Here is a 21,448-nt window from a genome sequence, read left to right on the forward strand (position 1 = left end):
GGATGCACTTACATCCGCACTACCAACGACTGATATCAGCAGCTTTGCCTGGACTGAGACCAGCTTGGGTTGTTTAGCTTGATCGTTCCATAGCCTCTCAAAGGCTTCCTGGCTCATTACTGATTGACTCGCCCCTGTGTCCACTTCCATGAAAACTGGAGCGCAATTTATCTCGACTTCCATTATCACTGGAGGACAATCTGTGGTGCAGGTATATACTCCATGCACTTTGTCCTGAGACTGAGCTGTCTCTCTAGCCATCTCCTCATAATCCGCACTAGATTCACAGCCATCTGCTGACTTCTCTTCTACGTGGTGAGTCACAGCTCTTTTGCACATTTGTTGGAGGTGGCCCTTTGTGCTGCAGCCTTTGATGAGCCCTGTGATTACCTCCGCAACGCCAGCATGGTGCTACTCGATTTATGTTTGCTCGGCGGACTCTGAGTTAAAGGACTCGGGGGCCTGTACGCTCTGCCCTGGGTAGATTCACATTCAACAGTTCTGTTTGTGAAAAGCGCCATTCTATTTACAGTACTTGCTGGGTTTGAGTCCTGAGAGTGCGTCATCATCTGCTTGGCCCTGCAGCTTGAGGTCATGAATGCCTGGCTGATGCTGATGGCCTTCTGCAGAGTGACAATGGTTTCGGCAGACAGTAGCCTGTGAAGAAGGGCCTCGTGACTGATGCCAATTACGAAGACGTCCCACAACGCATCAGTGAGGGATGCGCCGAATTCACACGGTCCTGCCAGCCTCCTGAGGTTGGCAGCGTACTTCACGATTTCCTGGCCCTCGGGGCGGTGGTGTGTATAAAATCAATGCCTGGTCGTGAGGATGCTCTCCTTCAGTTTGAGTTGGTCCCGAATTAGCACTTTCAGCTCCTCGTATCACTTGGTCATTGTTTTCTCTGGTGCAAGTAAGTCCCTGACGAGGCTGTAGACAGTGGGCCCACAACTGGTCAACAGGATAGCTCTGCGCTTATCTACCAGCGTGGCCGGATCATCGCCTACCAGGTCGTTTGCTATAAAATATTGGTCGAGCCGCTCCGTAAAGGGTTCCCAATCTTCATCCTCTGAGAACTTTTCTAATGCACCAACGTTGATCATTTTTGCATGAATGTTCGTAATCTCGTCGCCAGTTGTTATGTCTTTAATACTCTTATGAATTACTCCACGAGGTCTAGTATTGTACTTGAGCTGTTTTGATCTTAGTCCCATTTATTGTAACTCCAGAGTGAGGCACAAGCATGGTGGGCAGCCTTTTATACTGGGCCCTGCACACCTATGCAGGTGACCCTTAGGTCTCCCACCACAGTGCCCTTTGGTAGCACACCTTATGCGACTATACAGTTAGTATACATGATCTACATACATGACAGTTATAATGAAGGATGTTCAAGAGGACAGAATTTGAGGAGCGCAGACATTTTGTGGGGTTGTGAGGCTGAAAAAGATTACAGAGACAGGGAGGGGCAAAGTCATGGAGTGATTTGTAAACAAGGATGAGAATTTTCAAATAGAGGCGTTTTTTAACCGGGAGCCAATGTAAGTCAAAGTTCAGGGGTGACTTGGTGCAAGTTCGCACACGGGCTGCTGAGTTTTGGATGACCTCAAGTTTATGTATTGTAGAATATGGGATGCCAGCCAGGAGTGAGTTGGAGTAGTCAAGTCTAGAGGTAACAAAAGTGTCAATGAGGGTTAATGAAGGTAACAAGGAGGGTTGATGAGGGTAGCATGTTTAATGTAGTCTACATGGATTTGAGCAAGGCTTTTGACAAGGTCTCACTTGACAGACTGATTAGAAAAGTAAAAGCACATGGAATCCAAGGGAAAGTGTCAAGATGGATCCAAAATTGGCTCAGTGGCAAGGAGCAAAGCGTAACTGTTAATGTTTTTTTGTGACTGGAAGGCTGTTTCCAATGGGGTTCCACAGGGCTGTTTTGTGCTCTTGGTTTTTCTGGTGTACATTAATGATTGAGAATTCAATGTAGGGGGCATGATTAAGAAATTTGCAGAAGATCCAAAAATTGGATGTGTGGTTGATAATAAGGAGGAAAGCTGTCGACTGCAGGGAGATATCAATGGACTGGTCAGGGTGGTAGAAAAGTGGCAATGGAATTCAGTCCAGAGAAGTGTGAGATAATGCATTTGGGGAGTGCTAACAAGGTAGGGGAATACAATAAATGGTAGGACACTGATAAATGTAGAGAAACAGAGGGACCCTGGAGTCCATTTCCACAGATCCCTGAAGGTAGCAGGACAGGCAAAATAAGGCATACGGGATACTTTGCTTCATTAGCTGACGCATAGAATATAAGAGCAAGAAAATTATGCTAGAACTGTATAAAATACTAGTTAGGCTACAGCTAGAGTACTGTGTACAGTTCTGGTCACTCCATTACAGGAAAGATGTGATTGCACTAAAGAGGGTGCAGAGGAGATTTACGAGGATGTTGCCAGGATTGGAAACTTTTAGCTATGATAAAAGATTCGATAGGCTGCGGTTGTTTTCTTTGGAACAGAGAAGGTGGAGGGGAGATTTAATTGAGATGTATAAAACAACAACTTGTATTTATATAATACCTTTAACATGGTGAAACTTCCCAAGGCGCTTTACAGGAGTATTATGAGCTAAAAAATTTGACACCGAGCCGCAAAAGGAGAAATTAGGGCAGGTGACCAAAAGCTTGAACAAAGAGATAGATTTTAAGGAGCATCTTGAAGGAGGAAAGAGAGACGGAGAGGTTTAGGCAGGAAATTCCAGAGCTTATGGCATAGGCAACAGAAGGCATGGCCAAAAATGGTTGTATGATTACAATCAGGGATGCTCAAGAGGGCAGAATAAAGAGGCGCAGACATCTCAGTGGGGTTATGGGGCTGGAGGAGATTATAGAAATAGGAGGGGTGAGGCCATGGAGGGATTGAAAACAAGGATGAGAATTTTGAAATCGAGGTGTTGCTTAACCAGGAGCCAATGTAGGTCAGCGAGCACAGGGGTGATGGGTGAGCGGGACTGATTAGGTGCAAGTTAGGACACGGGCAACCGAGTTTTGGATCACCGCTAGTTTATGTAGGGTAGAAAGTGGGAGGCCAGCCAGGAGTGCATTGGAACAGTCAAGTCTAGAGGTAACAAAGACCTGGATGAGGGCTTCAGCAGCAAATGGGCTGAGGGAAGAGCGGAGATGGGCGATGTTATGGAGGTGGAAATAGACGACCTTAGTTATGCTGCGGATATGTGATTGAAAGCTCTTTTCAGGGTCAAATATGACACCAAGGTTGCGTACAGTGTGGTTCAGCCTCAGATAGAAGTTGGGGAGAGAGATGGAGTCAGTGGCTCGGGAACTGAGTTTGTGGCGGGGATCAAAAACAATGGTTTCGGTCTTCCCAATGTTCAATTGGAGAAAATTTCTGCTCATCCAGAACTGGATGTTGGCAAAGCAGTCTAATAATTTAGAGACAGTGGAGGAGTCGAGAGAAGTGGTAGTGAGGTAGAGCGGGGTGTCATCAGCGTAAATGTGGAAACTGACTCTGTGTTTTTGGATAATGTCGCCAAGGGGCAACGTATAAATGAGAAATAGGAGGGGGCCAAGGATTGATCTTTGGAGGACACCAGAGGTAACGATGCGGGAGTAGGAAGAGAAGCCGTTGCAGGTGATTTTCTGGCTATGATTAGATAGATAAGAATGGAACCAGGCGAGTTCAGTCCCACCCAGTTGGACGACGGTGGAGAGGCGTTGGCGAAGGATAGAGTGGTCAACTGTAACAAAGGCTGCAGACAAGTCAAGAAATACAAGAAGGGATAGTTTGCCTTTGTCACAGTGATCAAGGGTGTCATTTGTGACTTTGATGAGAGCCATTTCGGTACTGTGGCAGGCGTGGAAACCGGATTGGATGGATTCAAACATAGAATTGTGGGAAAGATGGGCACAGATTTGAGAGGCGACAACACATTCAAGGACTTTGGAGAGGAGAGAGAGGTTGGAGATAGGGCTGGAGTTTGGAAGGATGGAGGGGTTGAGGATTGTTTTTTTGAGGAGAGGGGTGATGACGGCAGATTTGAGAGAGAGGGGGACAGTACCTGAGGGTGCTGTAAAATTATGAGGGGCCTGTTGTATATGCAAGCACTCTAATAACGACTCCACGACATAAAGGTATAATACTTGAACAGTAGTGAACTTAGTCCTTTATTGCAACCCCTAGAGTGAGGACACCAAGAGGTGAGCTCCCTTTTATACTTGGTTACCTGCAGTGTACAGGTGACCCCTAGGTCTCCAGCAGCAGCACCCTCTGGTGGTACAGGTATAGTGTATACAGGGTGAAGCTACATCCAGTGGTCAGGTGTTACAGTACATACATTAACATGCATATATAACAACACAACACTCCCCCTAAGCCTTTCCCAAGTCCTTATTGCCATGACATGGGGACGTGATCATTAGTGGATGGTGGGGGGTTGTGGTGAGGGTTGTGTGGGTGCCGGGTGTGATCCATGTATTCGTGGCTGCACACATCCATTTCCCCCCCCCCATACATAGACCATGTGGGTGTCACTGTTGGAGGATTCCGCAGTGATGGAGCAAGTACATGTTGTTATGGGTAAGGTACATACATTGTTGAATGGGTGGGTGGTGGCGTTTAGTGGTGGGCAGGGCCACAGATTGGTGTGGCCTTCTTGTCCTCCATTGGTGGTGGAAGTCTGGTCATCCCAGGTTCCACCGAGAAAGCTGGAGGATTCTGGCCTCTTGCTCCCGGTGCTGGCCCTGGTGGCCAGGGGGGTAGGGCTGATCTGGGGCAGGTTGCCAGGGGCAGGTGATGGCTGTGCTGCCCATTGACCGATGTCCCTGCGTTGGGTATGCTCCCACTGGAGTGTGTGAACCCTTCCTGGGGCATCACATTGGTCCCGGAAGCGCAGGCTACATGATCAGGTAGCCCGCTGGACCTGGGTGTTTTCCCACGGGGGGGTTATCTTTGGCATTGTCAGTACACATGTAGAACCCGGTATCATTTCTCATTCTATCATTAGCATATATTACACATTGGCTCCAATCGCAACTAGCTGACTCGACATTGTTATATCTCTTTACACTTTCACATGTCACTTACAACGCTTTCTTGTGTGCTATCTCTGTACAGGGTTACATTTGGATATCTGCCTTTGTCGGTTACATTTGTCACGTTAGCATTACTGGCATCACTGTTCAACAGTACAAACTTGTCACTTACATCACTTTTTGAAGCATTCGTTACATTTCTCCCATTGGCATTGCCGGCATCACCATTCAACAGTACATTTATATACCTGCATTCATTTATTACATTTTTATCGTTAATATCACCAGCATCGCTGTGCCAAGAGTGGAACTGTCCTTTAATTGTTTTGGGTTACGGTCTCCTTTCAGAGGGCCTTGCAATCTTTACCCCAATCCGGTTCGGCGTTCGGTAACATGTGTTGCTCCCTCAACGCTGCCCCTCATGGTCTGGTCGCAGCCATCTTGATTCCAGGTGCTTTGCCTCATGGTGCGGGTGCCATCTTCTTCCTCTCCACGAGGTAGGCTGTGGTGATCCTTCTTTCCCCAGGTTCTGCCACGGACGCCGGGAATCTACCTTCTGCGCCGATCTTCTTCCCTCGGAGTCCTGCCACTGGAGCCCGGAAGGTGAGGTCTGGTCGTTCAGGTTGGATCATCTCACCGCTGAGTTGTGCAGTCTGTGTCGTCGGCACGCAGTCGAGTCGGACGGTAGGAATTTCAGGTGCTGCAATGGATCCAAGTTTGGGGCTGTGTAGGATGTCGATCGCTGGGGCCCGGAGGTCTTCATCACTCCGACAGATTTGGACTTGCTTCATCCATCTTCTTCCCAGCAGCGTTAGACCATCACCGGCAACGATCCACAAGGGAAGCTTGTGCATCGCACCGCCATGGGATACCTGGACCTCCACGCTGCCAACGACTGGGATGGTGCCTATTGTGTTGGTGAGCAGCTTTGCCTGGATTGGGGACATTTTGGGTCGTTTGGCGGGGTTGTCCCAGAGTTTCTCAAAGGCCGTCTGATTCATCAACGACTGGCTCGCCCCTGTGTCGATCTCCATCGAGACTGGAACCCCGTTGATTTCTACTTCCATTTTCCACGGGGAACTCTCGGTGGAGCAGATATATATTCTATACTCCTCTTCCGTGGCTGAGCAGCTTTGTCTTCATCAGCGCTGGAGCCCAGGTGATTGGCCAACTCTTCAGCGACTCGGTGAGTAAAATTTCTTCTACACATTCGCTGAAGGTGATCTTTAGTGTTGTAGCCTTTGCAGGTTTGGTCTTTGTATCGGTACTGGTGGGCCCTGTGGTTTCCTCCACAGCGCCAGCACGGGGCTAGCCGGTTGGCCCCATGTGGCGGACTCAAGGTTGCGGGACTTGGGGCAGCAGTCTTGCCTCTGAAAGTCGCCATTTGATTCACTGTACTCATCGGGTTAGAGTCCTGGGTGTGAGTCATCATCTGTTTGGAGTCACAGACCGAAATCATGAATGCCTGGCTCACTTTGATTGCCTTCTGCAGGGTGACCGTAGTGTCCGCAGAGAGCAGTTTATGGAGGAGGCCCTTGTGGCCGATTCCAATAACAAAGATGTCCCTTAATGCTTCGGTGAGGTGGTCACCAAAATCACATGGTGCAACCAATCTTCTCAGATCTGCAGCATATTTAGCAATTTCTTGGCTTTCGGGCCACCGGTAGGTGTAGAACCGTGGCCTGGCTGTGAGGATGCGCTCTTTGGGTTTGAGTTGCTCTTGCATTAAAGTTACGAGCTCCACATAGGTCTTGATTGTTATCTTCGCTGGGGCTAGCAGGCTTGTTCGCCAGCGAGGCCGGTGAGTCCACAGCCAGGTCATTCGTGATGAAAAAGTGTTCTAGCCTTTCCACAAAGGCATCCCAATCTTCCCCATCAGTGAATTGTTGGAAGTTGCTTAGGTTAGACATATTGAGCGTGGAAATTCGTAACCTCGTCACCAGTTGTTGTATATGTTAGCACTCTAATAATGATTCCACGAGGTAACGGTGTAGTACTTGAACAGTCGTGACCTTAGTCCTTTATTGCAACCCCTAGAGTGAGGACACCAAGAGGTGAGCTCCCTTTTATACTTGGTTACCTGCAGTATACAGGTGACCCTTAGGTCTCCAGCAGCAGCACCTTCTGGTGGTACAGGTAAAGTGTATACAGGGTGAAGGTACATCCAGTGGTCAGGTGTTACAGTACATACATTAACATGCATATATAACAGGGCCTAAATAGAGTGGATAGGAAGGGCCTATTTCCCTTAACAGAGAGGTCAATAACTAGGGGGCAAAATGTCAGCTGTGGCTCAGTGGGTAGCACACTTGCCTCTGAGTCAGAAGGTTGTGGGTTCAATTTCCACTCCAGGGACTTGAGCACATAAATCTAGGCTGACACTCCAGTGCAGTGCTGAGAGAGTGCTGCACTGTCGGAGGTGCCGTTTTACGATGAGATGTTAAACCAGGTTGGAGTGGTCTTGGACCTGGCCTGGAGACGGCGAAGGTTGAACAGCTTCCCACTGGTTCTGTAGTTTAGTTCCACTCCAGCGGGGAGCTTTTCAACTGTGAGGTGGAGCATGACAACAAAGAAGATTGAGAAGAGGGTTGGGGCGATGACGCAACCCTGCTTGACCCCGGTCTCGAAGTGGATTGGGTCTGTGATGGATCCGTTGGTAAGGATCATGGCCTGCATGTTGTCGTGGAGCAGGCGGAGGATGGTGACGTTCTTTTGGGTGCATCCAAAACAGAGGAGGACGCTTCATAGACCCTCACGGTTGACAGTGTCAAAGGCCTTTGTAAGTTCGAAGAAGGCCATGTATAAGGGCTTTTCCTGCATTTTTCCTGCAGCTGTCGCGCTGCAAAAATCATGTCCATTGTGTTCCGGAAGGGACAAAATCCGCACTGCGACTCCGGGAGGAGCTCCTTGGCCACGGGGAGAAGACGGTTGAGGAGGACTCTAGCGACGACTTTCCCAGTGGCCGACAGCAGTGAGATTCCTCTGTAGTTGCCGCAGTCGGACTTGTCCCCTTTTTAAAAGATGGTCACGATCACTGCATCTCTAAGATTTCCCGCCATGCTCTCCTCCCTCCAGATGAGACAGATTAGGTTGTGTATTCGCGCCAGCAGTGCCTCTCCGCCATACGTCAGTGCCTCAGCAGGGATTCCATCCACTCCCATAGCCTTGTTTTTTAGCTGTCTTATGGCCTTTTCTACCTCGTGCAGCATTAGGGTCTCACTGAGGTGGTGGTGGGTAGCATGCTGCGGAATGGAGTTGAGAACACTTGAATCAAAGGCAGAGTCTCGATCGAGAAGATCTTCAAAGTGCTCCTTCCAGCGGGTCCTGACTGCCTCGGTGTCCTTGATGAATGTTTCCCTGTTCTTGGCCAGCTGCGGGGTGGGTCCTTGGGTGTTTGGACTGTAGCTGACCTTAACTGCGATGAAGAATCCTCGCACATCATGGCTGTCGGCCAGCTGCTGTATCTCCTGTGCTTTCTCCATCCACCATCTATTCTTTAGGTCCCGGGTTTTTTGTTGGACCTTAGCCGTCTGTATTGCTGCTTTGCTGCTCCCGAGTTGGGTTGCTGTTTAAGGCACAGAAATGCCCTGCACTTGCAATCTATTAGCTCTTGAATCTCCTGATCATTCTCATCAAACCAGTCCTGGTGTTTCCTGGTTGAGTGACCGAGCGTCTCTTTGCAGACACTGGTTATGGAGGCCTGGAGGGCAGACCAAGCGCTGTGGGAATTCTGCGTCTCGGGGTCATCAAGGCACGCCAGGTTAGCTGTGAGGTGCTGACTGTAAAGGGCTCTCTTAGCTGGGTCCTTAAGTGCCCCGGCATTGACTTTTTTGCGACACTGCTTCTGCTGCTCCCTTCGCTTTGGGGCTATGTTGATGTCAATGATGGATCAGATTAGGCAGTGGTCCATCCAGCAGTCGTCAGTGTTATGCCTTGAATAAAGAGTCAGACCAGAAACTGCATACTCAAAGTAAGTTGTGACTGTAGTCCTTTATTACAGATCTCAGAGTGCCTCTCCAGCTTGTGAGGCCTCCTTATTTACAGGTGCTCTCAAGGGTTTGTGGGATCCCTTGGGACTTCAGGGGATAAGCCCTCTGGTGATTAGACATGGTATTTACAGGTTTACATACATAACAACACTCCTCCAAAGACAATAGTGTAACTATTTACAAGGTGAGTCGATCTGGGGCCTTTCTTTCCCTGGTTGATCGTCTCGGTGCAAATGCTGGTTTTGGTGAGTTGTTTGTTGGGCCCTCGCTGGGCTTCTGGGGGTGGTGAGTCCTGCAGGGCTGCTGCGGGTGATGGGTTCTGCTTCGTGGTCAACCGCTGGGTCGGTTGCCACTTGTGTGTGTGTTGGAGGGTCGAAAAAGGTGGAGTCTATTGTGGGTTGTTCTGGATAGTCCGTAAATCTGAGGTTGGTTTGGTCCAAGTGTTTCCTGCAGGTGACTCCATTTGAGAGTTTGACCACAAACACTCTACTCCCCTCTTTGGCCAAAACAGTGCCAGGAAGCCATTTGGGACCTTGTCCATAGTTCAACACAAATACAGGATCGTTTATCTCAATTTTGCGTGACACATTTGCGCGATCATGATATGTATGATGTTGAAGCCGCCTACTCTCTACCTGTTCATGTAGATCAGGGTGTACTAACGAGAGCCTTGTCTTAAGTACCCTTTTCATGAGCAGTTCAGCGGGAGGGACCCCAGTGAACGAGTGGGATCTTGTGCGGTAACTAAACAGGACTTGGAATAAGCGAGTCTGCAGTGAGCCTTCGGTTACTCTTTTCAAGCTCTGCTTGATTGTTTGAACTGCTCGTTCTGCCTGACCATTGGACGCTGGTTTAAACGGGGCAGATGTGACATGATTGATCCCATTGCAGGTCATGAACTTCTTGAACTCGGCACTGATAAAGCACAGCCCATTGTCACTTACAAGGACATCAGGCAGGCTGTGCGTGGCAAACATGGCCCATAGGCCAATGGTGGCAGCGGACATGCTTGCCGACATTATCACACATTCAATCCATTTGGAGTACGCATCTACAACCACCAAGAACATTTTTCCCAAGAATGGGCCTGCATAGTTGACATGGACCATGGACCACGGTTTGGAGGGCCAGGACCATAAACTTAGAGGCGCCTCCCTGGGTGCATTGTTTAACTGTGAACATATATTAAATTTGTGCACACAAGACTCTAAGTCTGCATCGATACCGGGCCACCACACGTGGGATCTGGCTATCGCTTTCATCATTACAATGCCTGGGTGGGTGCTGCGGAGATCACTAATGAAAGTGTCCCTGCCCTTTTTTGGTACCACTACTCGATTGCCCCATAGGAGGCAGTCTGCCTGTATAGCCATTTCATCTTTGTGCCGCTGGTACGGCTTTATTTCCTCTTGCATCTCTAACGGGACACTCGACCAACTCCCGTGGAGCACACAGTTTTTTACTAAGGACACTAAGTCCTGGCTCGTCCAGGTTCTAATCTGTCGGGCGGTAACAGGTGATTGCTCACTCTCGAATGCTTCCATTACCATAACTAAATCTGCGGGCTGTGCCATCTCCACCCCTGTGTTGGGCAATGGCAGCCTACTGAGAGCATCGGCACAGTTTTCTGTGCCTGGCCTGTGACGGATGGCGTAGTTGTATGCGGACAACGTGAGTGCCCATCTCTGGATGCGGGCCGATGCATTCATATTTATCCCCTTGCTTTCAGAAAAGAGGGATATAAACGGCTTAGGGTCAGTTTCCAATTCAAATTTGAGCCCGAACAGATATTGATGCATTTTATTTACCCTGTAAACACATGCTAACGCTTCTTTTTCGATCATACTGTAGGCCCTCTTGGCCTTAGACAGACTTCTGGATGCATAAGCAACCAGTTGCAATTTCCCAAATTCATTAGCTTGTTGCAATACACCCGACCCCATATGACGACGCATCACATGCTAGTACCAAACGTTTACATGGATCATACAACACAAGCAATTTGTTTGAACATGACAGCTTCCTAGCTTTCTCAAAGGGATTTTCTTGGCTTTTACCCCATACACATTCATCTCCTTTACACAGTAAAGAGTGCAGGGGTTCTAACAATGTGCTAGGACCCGGTAAGAAGTTACCAAAATAGTTCAGGAGTCCGAGAAACGACCGCAGCTCCATCACGTTCTGTGGTCTCGGTGCGTTCTTGATTGCCTCGGTCTTCGAATTGGTGGGCCTGATGCAGTCCGCCGCGATTCTTCTCCCCAGAAACTCCACTTCAGGTGCCAGGAAAATGCACTTTGAGCATTTTAGCCTGAGCCCCACACGATTAAGCCGACTAAGAACCTCCTCCAGGTTCTGCAGGTTCTCGACGATGTCTCGACCTGTAACCAAGATGTCGTCCTGGAAGACCACGGTGTGCAGGACCGACTTCAGCAAGCTTTCCATGTTTCTGTGGAATATCGCCGCGGCCGATCGAATCCCAAATGGGCATCTGTTGTAAATGAAGAGACCTTTGTGCGTGTTGATGCAGGTGAGGCCTTTCGATGATTCCTCCAGCTCCTGCGTTATGTAGGCCGAGGTCAAGTCCAGCTTCATGAACGTTTTCCCTCCCGCCAGCGTCGCAAATAGGTCATCTGCCTTTGGTAGCGGGTATTGATCCTGCAGTGAGAAACCATTGATAGTTACTTTATAATCACCACAGATTCTGACGGTGCCGTCTGCCTTGAGGACTGGAACAATCGGACTGGCCCACTCATTGAATTCGATCGGCGAAATGATGCCTTCTCATTGCAGCCTGTCCAGTTCGATCTCCACGCTCTACCTCATCATGTACGGTACCGCTCTCGCCTTGTGATGGATGGGTGACGCCCTCAGAATCAAATGGATCTGCACTTTTGAACCTTGGAACTTCCCGATGCCTGGTTCGAACAGCGAGGGGAATTTGTTTAGGACCTGGGCACATGAGGTGTCGTCAACAGACGAAAGTACTTGGACGTTGTCCCAGTTCCAGCATATCTTTCCCAGCCAGCTCCTGCAGAACAGCGTGGGACCATCGCCTGGTACCACCCAGAGTGGTAACTCGTGCACCGCTCCATCATAGGAGTCCTTTACGATAGCACTGCCGATTACGGGAATCAGTTCCTTTGTGTACATTCTCAGTTTAGTACGAATGGGAGACAGGACTGGCCTTGAGGCCTTGCTGCACCACAATTTATCGAAAGTCTTTTTGCTCATTATGGACGAGTGTGCGCCCGTGTCCAGCTCCATGGACACCGGGAGTCCATTTAATTCAACCTTCAGCATTATCGGGGGACACTTCGTGATAAATGTGTGCACCCCATATACCTCTGCCTCCTTGGTCTGAGTCTCTGGTTCATCGTGATCCACCGTGGATCTGTCCTCCTCTGCAACATGGTTGTTTGCAGGATTAGCAGGGTTTGCAGCTCGCCTGCACATGCGTTGGAGGTATCCAATTGTTCCACAGCCCTTGCAAATGTATCCTTTAAAGCGGCATGAATGGAAACGATGATTACCCCTACAGCGCCAACAAGGTGTTAATTGCCTTGTAATCACCACCCTTGATGGTGGACTCTGAGTCATCTGCGAACGTGCAGCTGCAGGCGTGTAAGCCCTGCCTTTTACATTTCGATTCGAAAACAACATTACTTTGTTCACAGTACTTGCAGCAGCACTCGTGTGCTGTGAAATTTGTTTGATATTTTCACTCGTGGCGATAAACGCCTGGACTATCGCTATGGCTTTACTCAAGGTTGGGGTCTCTACAGTTAAAAGTTTGCAAAGTATTACTTCATGGCCAATGACAAATACAAAGAAGTCCCTGAGCATGTGCTCCAAGTGTCCTTCAAATTCGCAGTGTTCTGCAAGGATACTTAGGTCGGCGACGTATCTCGCCACTGCCTGGCCTTCAGATATCTTGTACGTGTAGAATCGATCCCTCGACATCGGAACACTTTCCTTCGGGTTCAGATGGTCCTGGACCAGTGTGCACAGCTCATCGTACGACTTGTCTGTGGGTTTCGCTGGAGTGAGCAGATTTTTCATGAGGCCATACGTTGGTGCCCCGCAAATGGTGAGGAGGATCGCCCTTCGTTTGGCAGCATTTGCTTCTCCTTCCAGCTCGTTGGCCAAGAAGTATTGGTCGAGTTGCTCCACAAAGGTTTCCCAATCATCTCCCTTCGAAAATTTCTCCAGGATGCCTTGATTCTTCTCCACGGTTCTCTGCCTTGTTGTGGTGGGGTTCGTCATTTGTATCTCATCGCCAGTTGTTATGTCTTGAATAAAGCGTCACACCAGATACTGCAGGGTGTGACCGTAGTCCTTTATTAGAGATCTCAGAGTGCCTCTCCAGTCTGTGAGGTCTCCTTATATACAGGTGCTCCCAAGGGATTGTAGGACTCCAGGGGATAAGCCCTCTGGTGGTTAGACATGATATTTACAGGTTTACATACATAACAGTCAGCTCCTGTCATGGCACGGGTGATGCGCACATCCTTGCAATCCCTGGCTCGGACGATGACGTGTTTGGAGCGAGGGTGTTGTCACGATGCCTTGTATTTGTCCCTCTGTCAGAACAAGGTGTTGGTGATAAGTTCATGCTCTAGACATTTTGTCAGGAGTAAGGTACCGCTGGAGTTGGCTTTCCCTACCCCCTCTCTGCCAATCACATCTCCCCAGAGGTCTGTATTCTTACCGACCCTGGTGTTGAAGTTGCCGAGGAGGATCAGTTTGTCACCCACGGGGACACAGGTCAGGGATTTTTCGAGATTGGAGTAAAAACCCTCTTTGGCCTCTTCTGTTGCATCGAGTGTTGGGGCGTAAGCACTGATGACTGTGGTGCACTGGTTCCGGGATAGGATGAGTTGAAGCGTCATGAAGCGTTCGTTAGCCTCGCAGGGGGAGTCTTTGAGGCAGTCGACCAGCTCGTTTTGATGGGGAAGCCGATTCCATGAAGGCAGCGTTCTGCCTCTGGTTTCCCTTTCCAGAAGAAGGTGTAACCTGCACCTTGTTCCTTGAGCTGGCCTTCCCCTGACACCGGGTCTCGCTTTGGGCGGCGATGTTGATATCAAAGCATTGATATCAAAGTTCCTGGGCAACTACAGCGGTGCGGCGTTCCGGTCTGTCGCTGTTGGGGTTAGGGAGGGCTAACAAAGAAAGGGAATACACATTAAATGGGAGGACACTGAGAAATGTAGAGAAACAAAGGGACTTTGGAGTGCATGTCCACAGATCGCTGAAGGTAGCAGGCCAGGTAGATAAGGTGGTTAAGAAGGCATATGGAATGCTTGCCTTTATTAGCCGAGGCATAGAATACAAGAGTAGGGGGGTTATGCTTGAACCGTATAAAACACTAGTTAGGCCACAGCTAGAGCATTGCGTACAGTTCTGGTCACCACATTACAGGAAGGATGTGATTGCACTGGAGAGGGTACAGAGGAGATTTATGAGGTTTTGCCTGGAGTGGAGAATCTTAGCTATTCTTTTCTTCTTTAAACAGAGGTGTCAACAACCAGGGGGTATAAATTTAAAATAATTGGTAGAAGGTTTAGAGAGGATTTGAGGGGAAATTTCTTCACCCGGAGGTTTGTGGGGATCTGGAACTCACTGCCTGAAAGGGTGGTATAGGCAGAAACCCTCACCACATTTAAAAAGTATTTGGATGTGCACTTGAAGAGCTGTAACCTGCAGGGCTACGGACCGAGAGCTGCAAAGTGGGATTAGGCTGGATAGCCTCTTGTTGGCCGGCATGGACACGATGGGCCGAAATGGCTTCCTTTCATAAGAACATAAGAAATAGGAGCAGGAGCAGGAGTAGGCCATATGGCCCCTCGAGCCTGCTACGCCATTTAATACGATCATGGCTGATCCGATCATGGACTCAGGTCCACTTCCCTGTCCGCTCTCCATATCCCTTATCGGTTAAGAAGCTGTCTAACTCTGTCTTAAATTTATTCAATGTCCTGGCTTCCACACCTCTCTGAGGCAATGAATTCCACAGATTTACAACCCTCTGATAGAAGAAATTCCTCCTCATCTCAGTTTTAAATGAGCATAACCTTATTCTAAGATTATGCCCCCTAGTTCTCGTCTCCCCTATTCGTGGAAACATCCTCTCTGCATCCACATTGTCAAGCCCCCTCATAATCTTATACGTTTCGATAAGATCAACTCTCATTCTTCTGAATTCCAATGAGTAGAGGCCCAACCTACTCAACCTTTCCTCATAAGTCAACCCCCTCATCTCCGGAATCAACCTAGTGAGACTTCACTGAACTGCCTCCAAAGCAAGTATATCCTTTCGTAAATATGGAAACCAAAACTTCACGCAGTATTCCAGGTGTGGCCCCACCAACCCCCTGTATAACTGTAGCAAGACTTCCCTGCTTTTATACTCCATCCCCCTTGCAATAAAGGCCGTGATTCCATTGGCCTTCCTGATCACTTGCTGTACCTGCATACTAACCTTTTGTGTTTCATGCACAAGTACCCCCAGGCCCCGCTGTACTGCAGCACTTTGTAATCTTTCTCCATTTAAATAATATCTTGCTCTTTGATTTTTTTCTGCCAAAGTGCATGACCTCACACTTTCCAACATTATACTCCATCTGCCAAATTTTTGCCCACTTACTTAGCCTGTCTATGTCCTTTTGCAGTTTTTTGTGTCCTCCTCACAAATTGCTTTTCCTCCCATCTTTGTATCGTCAGCAAACTTGGATACACTCAGTCCCTTCTTCCAAGTTGTTAATATAGATTATAAATAGTTGGGGTCCCAGCACTGATCCCTGTGGCACCCCACTAGTTACTGGTTGCCAACCCGAGAATGAAACATTTATCCCGACTCTCTGTTTTCTGTTAGTTAGCCAATCCTCTATCAATGCTAATATATTACCCCCAACCCCATGAACTTTTATCTTGTGCAGTAATCTTTTATGTGGCACCTTGTCAAATGCCTTCTGGAAGTCCAAATACATCACATCCACTGGTTCCCCTGTTCGTTACATCCTCAAATAATTCCAGCAAATTTGTCAAACTTGTCCCCTTCATAAATCCAGCCTGACCGAATTATGCTTTCCCAAATGTCCTGCTACTGCTTCTTTAATAATGGACTCAACCACAGATGTTAGGCTAACTGGTCTATAGTTTCCTGCTTTTTGTCTGCCTCCTTTTTTAAATAGGGGCATTACATTTGCAGTTTTCCAATCTGTTGGGACCTCCCCAGAATCCAGGGAATTTTGGTAAATTACAGCCAATGCATCCACTATCCCTGCTGCTACTTCTCTTAAGACCCTAGATTTCCATGCTGTAAACGTCTATGATTCTATGATTAAACTGAAAAGCCTAGATTTTGTGCTCAAGCCTTGTACTGGGGTTTGATCCATAATCTTCCAACTGAGCCAAGATTCCAATACTTTGCTCCAACAAAATTAGGTGTTTTACCACCTCTTTAAGACGCTGCTCAAAACACATAAATCTAGGCTGACACTCCAGTGTGTGCTGAGGGAGTGTTGCACTGTTGGAGGTGTTGCCTTTCTGATGAGACCTTAAACCGAGCCCCCGTCTGCCCTGTCAGGTGGATGTAAAAGATCCCATGACACTATTTCGGAGGAAAGCAGGGGAATTATTCCCTGGTGTCCTGGCCAATATTTATCCCTCAATCAACATAACAAAAACAGTTCAGCTGGTTATTATTACATTGTTGTTTGTGGGAGCTTGCTATGCGCAAGTTGGCTGCTGCGATTCCCACATTACAACAGTGACTACACTCCAAAAATATTTCATTGGCTGTAAAGCGCTTTGAGACATCCAGTGGTCATGAAAGGCACTATATAAATGTAAGTCTTTCTTTATCCCTTTGACCAAGCTTTTAGTTGTCTACCCTAATTTCTCCTTATGTGGTTTGGTATCAGATTTTTGTTTAGAACACTATAAAGGACCTTAGGAGGGTTTACTACGTTAAAGGCGCTATATAAATACAAGTTGTTGTTGTTGTTGCTGCTCAAGGATGGCTTAAACCGTTCTTAAAACCAATGCCTGATACGCATGCGTACAGTGGATAGCGATCCATGTGCCAGAAACCGGTGAAAGGCAGGGGGTGGGGTGGGTGAAAGGCAGCTTGCTGAGCTGTGGTGTTTTCTTTCTTTGCTATGTAATATAGCAGTGACCGAATAAGGGTTGAAAAAAAAAACAGTTGGCTTGAGTTAGCAGACCACATTGTTTACCCACCTCCAAGTGTACCTTTTTTTAAAAAAAAAATGAAAAGCACCGTCACTTAAAATATGTTGGCGGCGATATAAACTGGGATCTCGCCGACTCTGCCTTTAACGGATGTCGATGGCGGTGTGGCCGCCGCCCTCGGCCTTGTGGTGGAGCCGTTGGGCTCTCGCGGCGCGGCACAGTTTGAGATCGGTGCGCACTGGAACGTTGCCATGGCGCCTGAGCCGGGTGGCCCGCATGGGCCCGGCGGGCGGCCGCTTCATGTCCGCGCGTATGGGCAGCGCCGCGAGCCGGAGCCGGAGCCGTCAACCCGCGGTGCCGGGAGCGGAGCCCCGGGGCCTGAGCATGGAGGTGGCGGCGCGCGAGCAGCAGCTGCTGGCCGAAACGCTGTCGGAGTGGGAGCGGCGGCTGCTCGACCGGCTGGGCGGCGGACTGTTGGACGGACAGAGGTCCTGCCTGGCCGAGGCCATCACCCTAGTGGAATCATCTCACAAACACAAGAAGTGCTTGGCTCAGCTACTGCTGCAGAGAGTAGTGGCCTGTCAGAGGGAGCGAGAGCGTTCGAATGGAGGGAAGCCACTGGCCTTCAGAGTGGGTCAGTACCGAGCCAGCGGCCTTTTAACAACCGGGAAGTCGGTGCCAGTTAGTGATGTTGAGCAATAGTTGCACAAATTGCCAGGCCGTTAAAACGAATGAAGCCGTGTTAATTGTTAGCAGCGACAGATCAAACTAGACATTAAACAGATTTATTTTCTTCCCCCCCATCCTGGCAGCAGGCAACGGCTCTAACGGGGTATGGTTGCTCAGATGGGGTGAGGTGGCTATCCCTGTGGAGCCGATCCTGGTTGCACTTGAGATTTTTTTTAAAAATTCGTAGCCAATCTTTCCAATTCTTTGTCAAATCACAAACGCCAGAGGTCACCTTGCACACATCAAGGATCACTCTGCGCCAATGCTCTTAGCCAAAAGGCCGAGAGCCACTGCACCGTTCCTGGAAGTACTGCAATACCAGGTTCGTGCCATGGAGGTGGATGGGTCAGCAACCCCACACACCTCCCGTGGAGGTGGATGGGTCAGCAACCCCACACACCTCCCGTGGAGGTGGATGGGTCAAGCCACCCCACCCTCTTGACATTTATGCCCGTGATCGCCAACACCCGGTGTGAGAACTTTGGCTGATCAGCATAGCTTGATGTTGATAGGTCAGGACTGGTAGGTGTCGATCAGTTTGATCTTCCAAGATACATTGCTCAGTATTTATCAGCACTTCACCACTGCTTTGCCCCTTTGCACGAGACTGCTGGTAGCCTGTAATTTGAAGAATCTTCTGATTGCTTGGACCTTTACCCTGGAGAGTGTTACTATGAGGATGATCGCTCTGACCATAAAGGAATCTCAACATCCTCTTTTGCATACTATAGATCTGGATCTCCCCCACCTCCCTTGGCTCAGTCCTTCATGCACTTCCTCGATCAAGTGCACTCGGGTGCTCAGTTGGTCAAATTCTCGAGTCTGGGTTTCCATTTTGTGCTTAACTGCTTGGCTGAAGGCTCTGAGTGGAGGATCCTTATGACTATCATGATTTCCTATGGCTGAGGTTGCTTCTGGTACTTTTTTTTTAATGGTTCCACTTGGAGACTACCCCACTTCCAGCAGACCAATCAAGTCCAAGGAAAATGAGGTCTACAAAACATTTCAATGGCAGGGTGGCCACTGCTTGAATATGTCCGCTCCAGAAGCTGCTGCACTGATAGTAGAGCTGTTGCTAAGAATCTCACTCAAATTGCAAAGTTTGACCTTTTTGTTATTACTCATTTCTGCACCTTGCCATGTTTGTTTGGGTTCTAAATGTCTCTGCTGACCAAATTCACAGTTACTGATTCATTGTCTTCATGTGCTGTCAACCCATGGGCAGTCTACCAATGAGGAATCCAATCCTATATCACCCAGCAATTTAAACTGTTCAACTTTTCTGGTAGACTGTTTTTCTGGCAGAGAACAAGATTGGAATTGTGTGCCATCACACACATTTTGAATTTTATATATTGAAACTAATTGATTATGAAAGACAATACAGAAGTGTGAAGAGGGGACATGACCTAATGGGGCAATGTATAAGTTATGTACATAGTGGGTTTTTAATCACACTGAAAACATTTGCCTAGTCCATGTCCAAACAATCACTGGAATGGTATTATTTTGCTCCCTACCCCTTTCCAACAACAATTTCATTCAGTATTGCTAAATTAAATGATATAAAGATTTTGCTCTCTTTTGTGAAAAGATTTAGTTTCTAGTATCATCTGTATGACATGCTTCAAAACTGTGTGTGCTCTGTGGAGGAGAGTTTAGCAATGATTTAAAGCCACATTTGTGTTCGAAACAAGTCCAGACTATGTGACTTAATTTACTTGTTTGCCCTTCAGGACTGTCTGGTCCACCTGGTGCTGGGAAGTCCACATTTATTGAAACATTTGGGAAGATGCTGACAGGAAAGGGTCAAAAAGTTGCTGTTCTAGCTGTTGATCCATCTTCGAAAACCTCTGGAGGTAAGTATGAAGTTGCATGTAAAACAAGACGCCTCCAAGGCAGTGCAAGGTCGTGCTTTTATTTCCATAAGTCAACTATATTAGAAAGTCCCTCATCTGCTTTTTGCTGGTGCTGTGTTAACTGCAAGCTGGAATTGCTGTGGAGAATGGGGAACATCTAATTAATTCAATGAGTGAGAATAAATTTGTAACTCAAGTGCCAGCTGAAAGTAAGTTGGAAAGATACTTTGTATTGTATTTTTACGATATAGAGGAATAATTTAGTTTTTTGTTGTAGTGAGAATTAAAGTGGAGGTTGTTTAGTGTTCTCCTTATATTGGGTTCTTTGATCTAGTTGTAATTGCAACTTGAAAAATTATGTAACTAACTCACTGCCTTGAATTTGAGTGTAACTACTCTGAGTTAGAACTGTTTTGAATATAAAAGACGCCACACGGGTTACAGCGTGATACCAAATTTAAACAAGAAGAATTGACTGTAAATCATATGAAAGAGAGAAAGAACTTATGTTTATACAGCACCTTATCATGGTTTCATGCTCTAAAGTACTTTGCAATCAGTTTGCAGATGACACTAAACTGGGTGGCGGTGTGAGCTGTGAGGGGAATGCTAAGAGGCTGCCAGGTGACTTGGACAGGTTCGATGAGTGGGCAAATGCATGGCAGATGCAGTATAATGTGGATAAATGTGAGGTTATCCACTTTGGGGGCAAAAACACGAAGACAGAATATTATCTGAATGGTGGCAGATTAGGAAAAGGGGAGGTGCAACGAGACCTGAGTGTTATGGTTCATCAGTCATTGAAAGTTGGCATACAGGTACAGCAGGCAGTAAAGAAGGCAAATGGTTTGTTGGCCTTCATAGCTAGAGGATTTAAGTATAGGAGCAGGGAGGTCTTACTGCAGTTGTACAGGGCCATGGTGAGGCCTCACCTGGAATATAGGGCCCAAGTTTCCACATGATTTGCGCCTGATTTTTAGGAGCAACTGGTGGAGAACGGACTATCTTAGAATTTGCAATTCTCCACATTTTTTTTCTGCAGTTCTAGTCAGGTAGAACAGTTCTACTTTGGAACAGAATTTTTTCTTCAAAAGGGGGCGTGTCCGGCCACTGACGCCTGATTTGAAAGTTTCCACAGTGAAAATGTACTCCAAACTAAAGTAGAATGGAGCAAGTGAAGATTTTTGTAGAACTGAAAAAACCTGTTCTACACATTAAAAAAATCAGGCGCAGGTTACAAATCAGGCGTCCAGAACGAGGTGGGTGGGGGGGGTGGAGGGGAAGGGAACTCATTAAATTCTACAATAAATCCTTATTTATACTTCTACAAATATTATACAAATAAATCCAACCTGAATAAACATTTATAAGCAAAGAAAAGATTAAATAAACCATCTTCCTACCTGTGTGAAAGTGCTTCAGCCAGGAAGAATGGTGCAGCAAGCCTCACAAAACGAGGGAGCCGACCGAACGCGGGCGGGCGGGAAGGAGGGAGCCTACTGAACGCGGTGGGGGGGAAGGGAGCCGACCGAACGCGGGGAGGAATGGAGCCGTTCCAGACGGCTGGCGGGAAAGGGAGAAGGCTGCAGGAAACCTCAGAAATTGAGGAGCCAATTCCCGACGGCAAAAGGGGG

The 21,448-nt window shown here is 47.9% G+C and overlaps 1 protein-coding gene across 1 annotated transcript; it reads left to right on the forward strand.

Moving 5' to 3' along the window:
• Window positions 1-17,140: 17,140 nt before the first annotated feature.
• LOC139241837 (methylmalonic aciduria type A protein, mitochondrial-like) lies at window positions 17,141-19,814 on the forward strand (the record flags this gene model as incomplete). The annotated part of the gene is made up of 2 exons (XM_070870096.1): window positions 17,141-17,860; window positions 19,692-19,814. Coding segments are annotated over exons 1-2 (607 nt in total), but the record flags the coding sequence as incomplete, so codon positions are not given.
• Between the last annotated feature and the right edge of the window lie 1,634 nt (window positions 19,815-21,448).

Source organism: Pristiophorus japonicus, unplaced genomic scaffold (assembly GCF_044704955.1).
Source record: "Pristiophorus japonicus isolate sPriJap1 unplaced genomic scaffold, sPriJap1.hap1 HAP1_SCAFFOLD_1136, whole genome shotgun sequence".
NCBI classification, from domain to species: Eukaryota; Metazoa; Chordata; class Chondrichthyes; family Pristiophoridae; genus Pristiophorus; species Pristiophorus japonicus.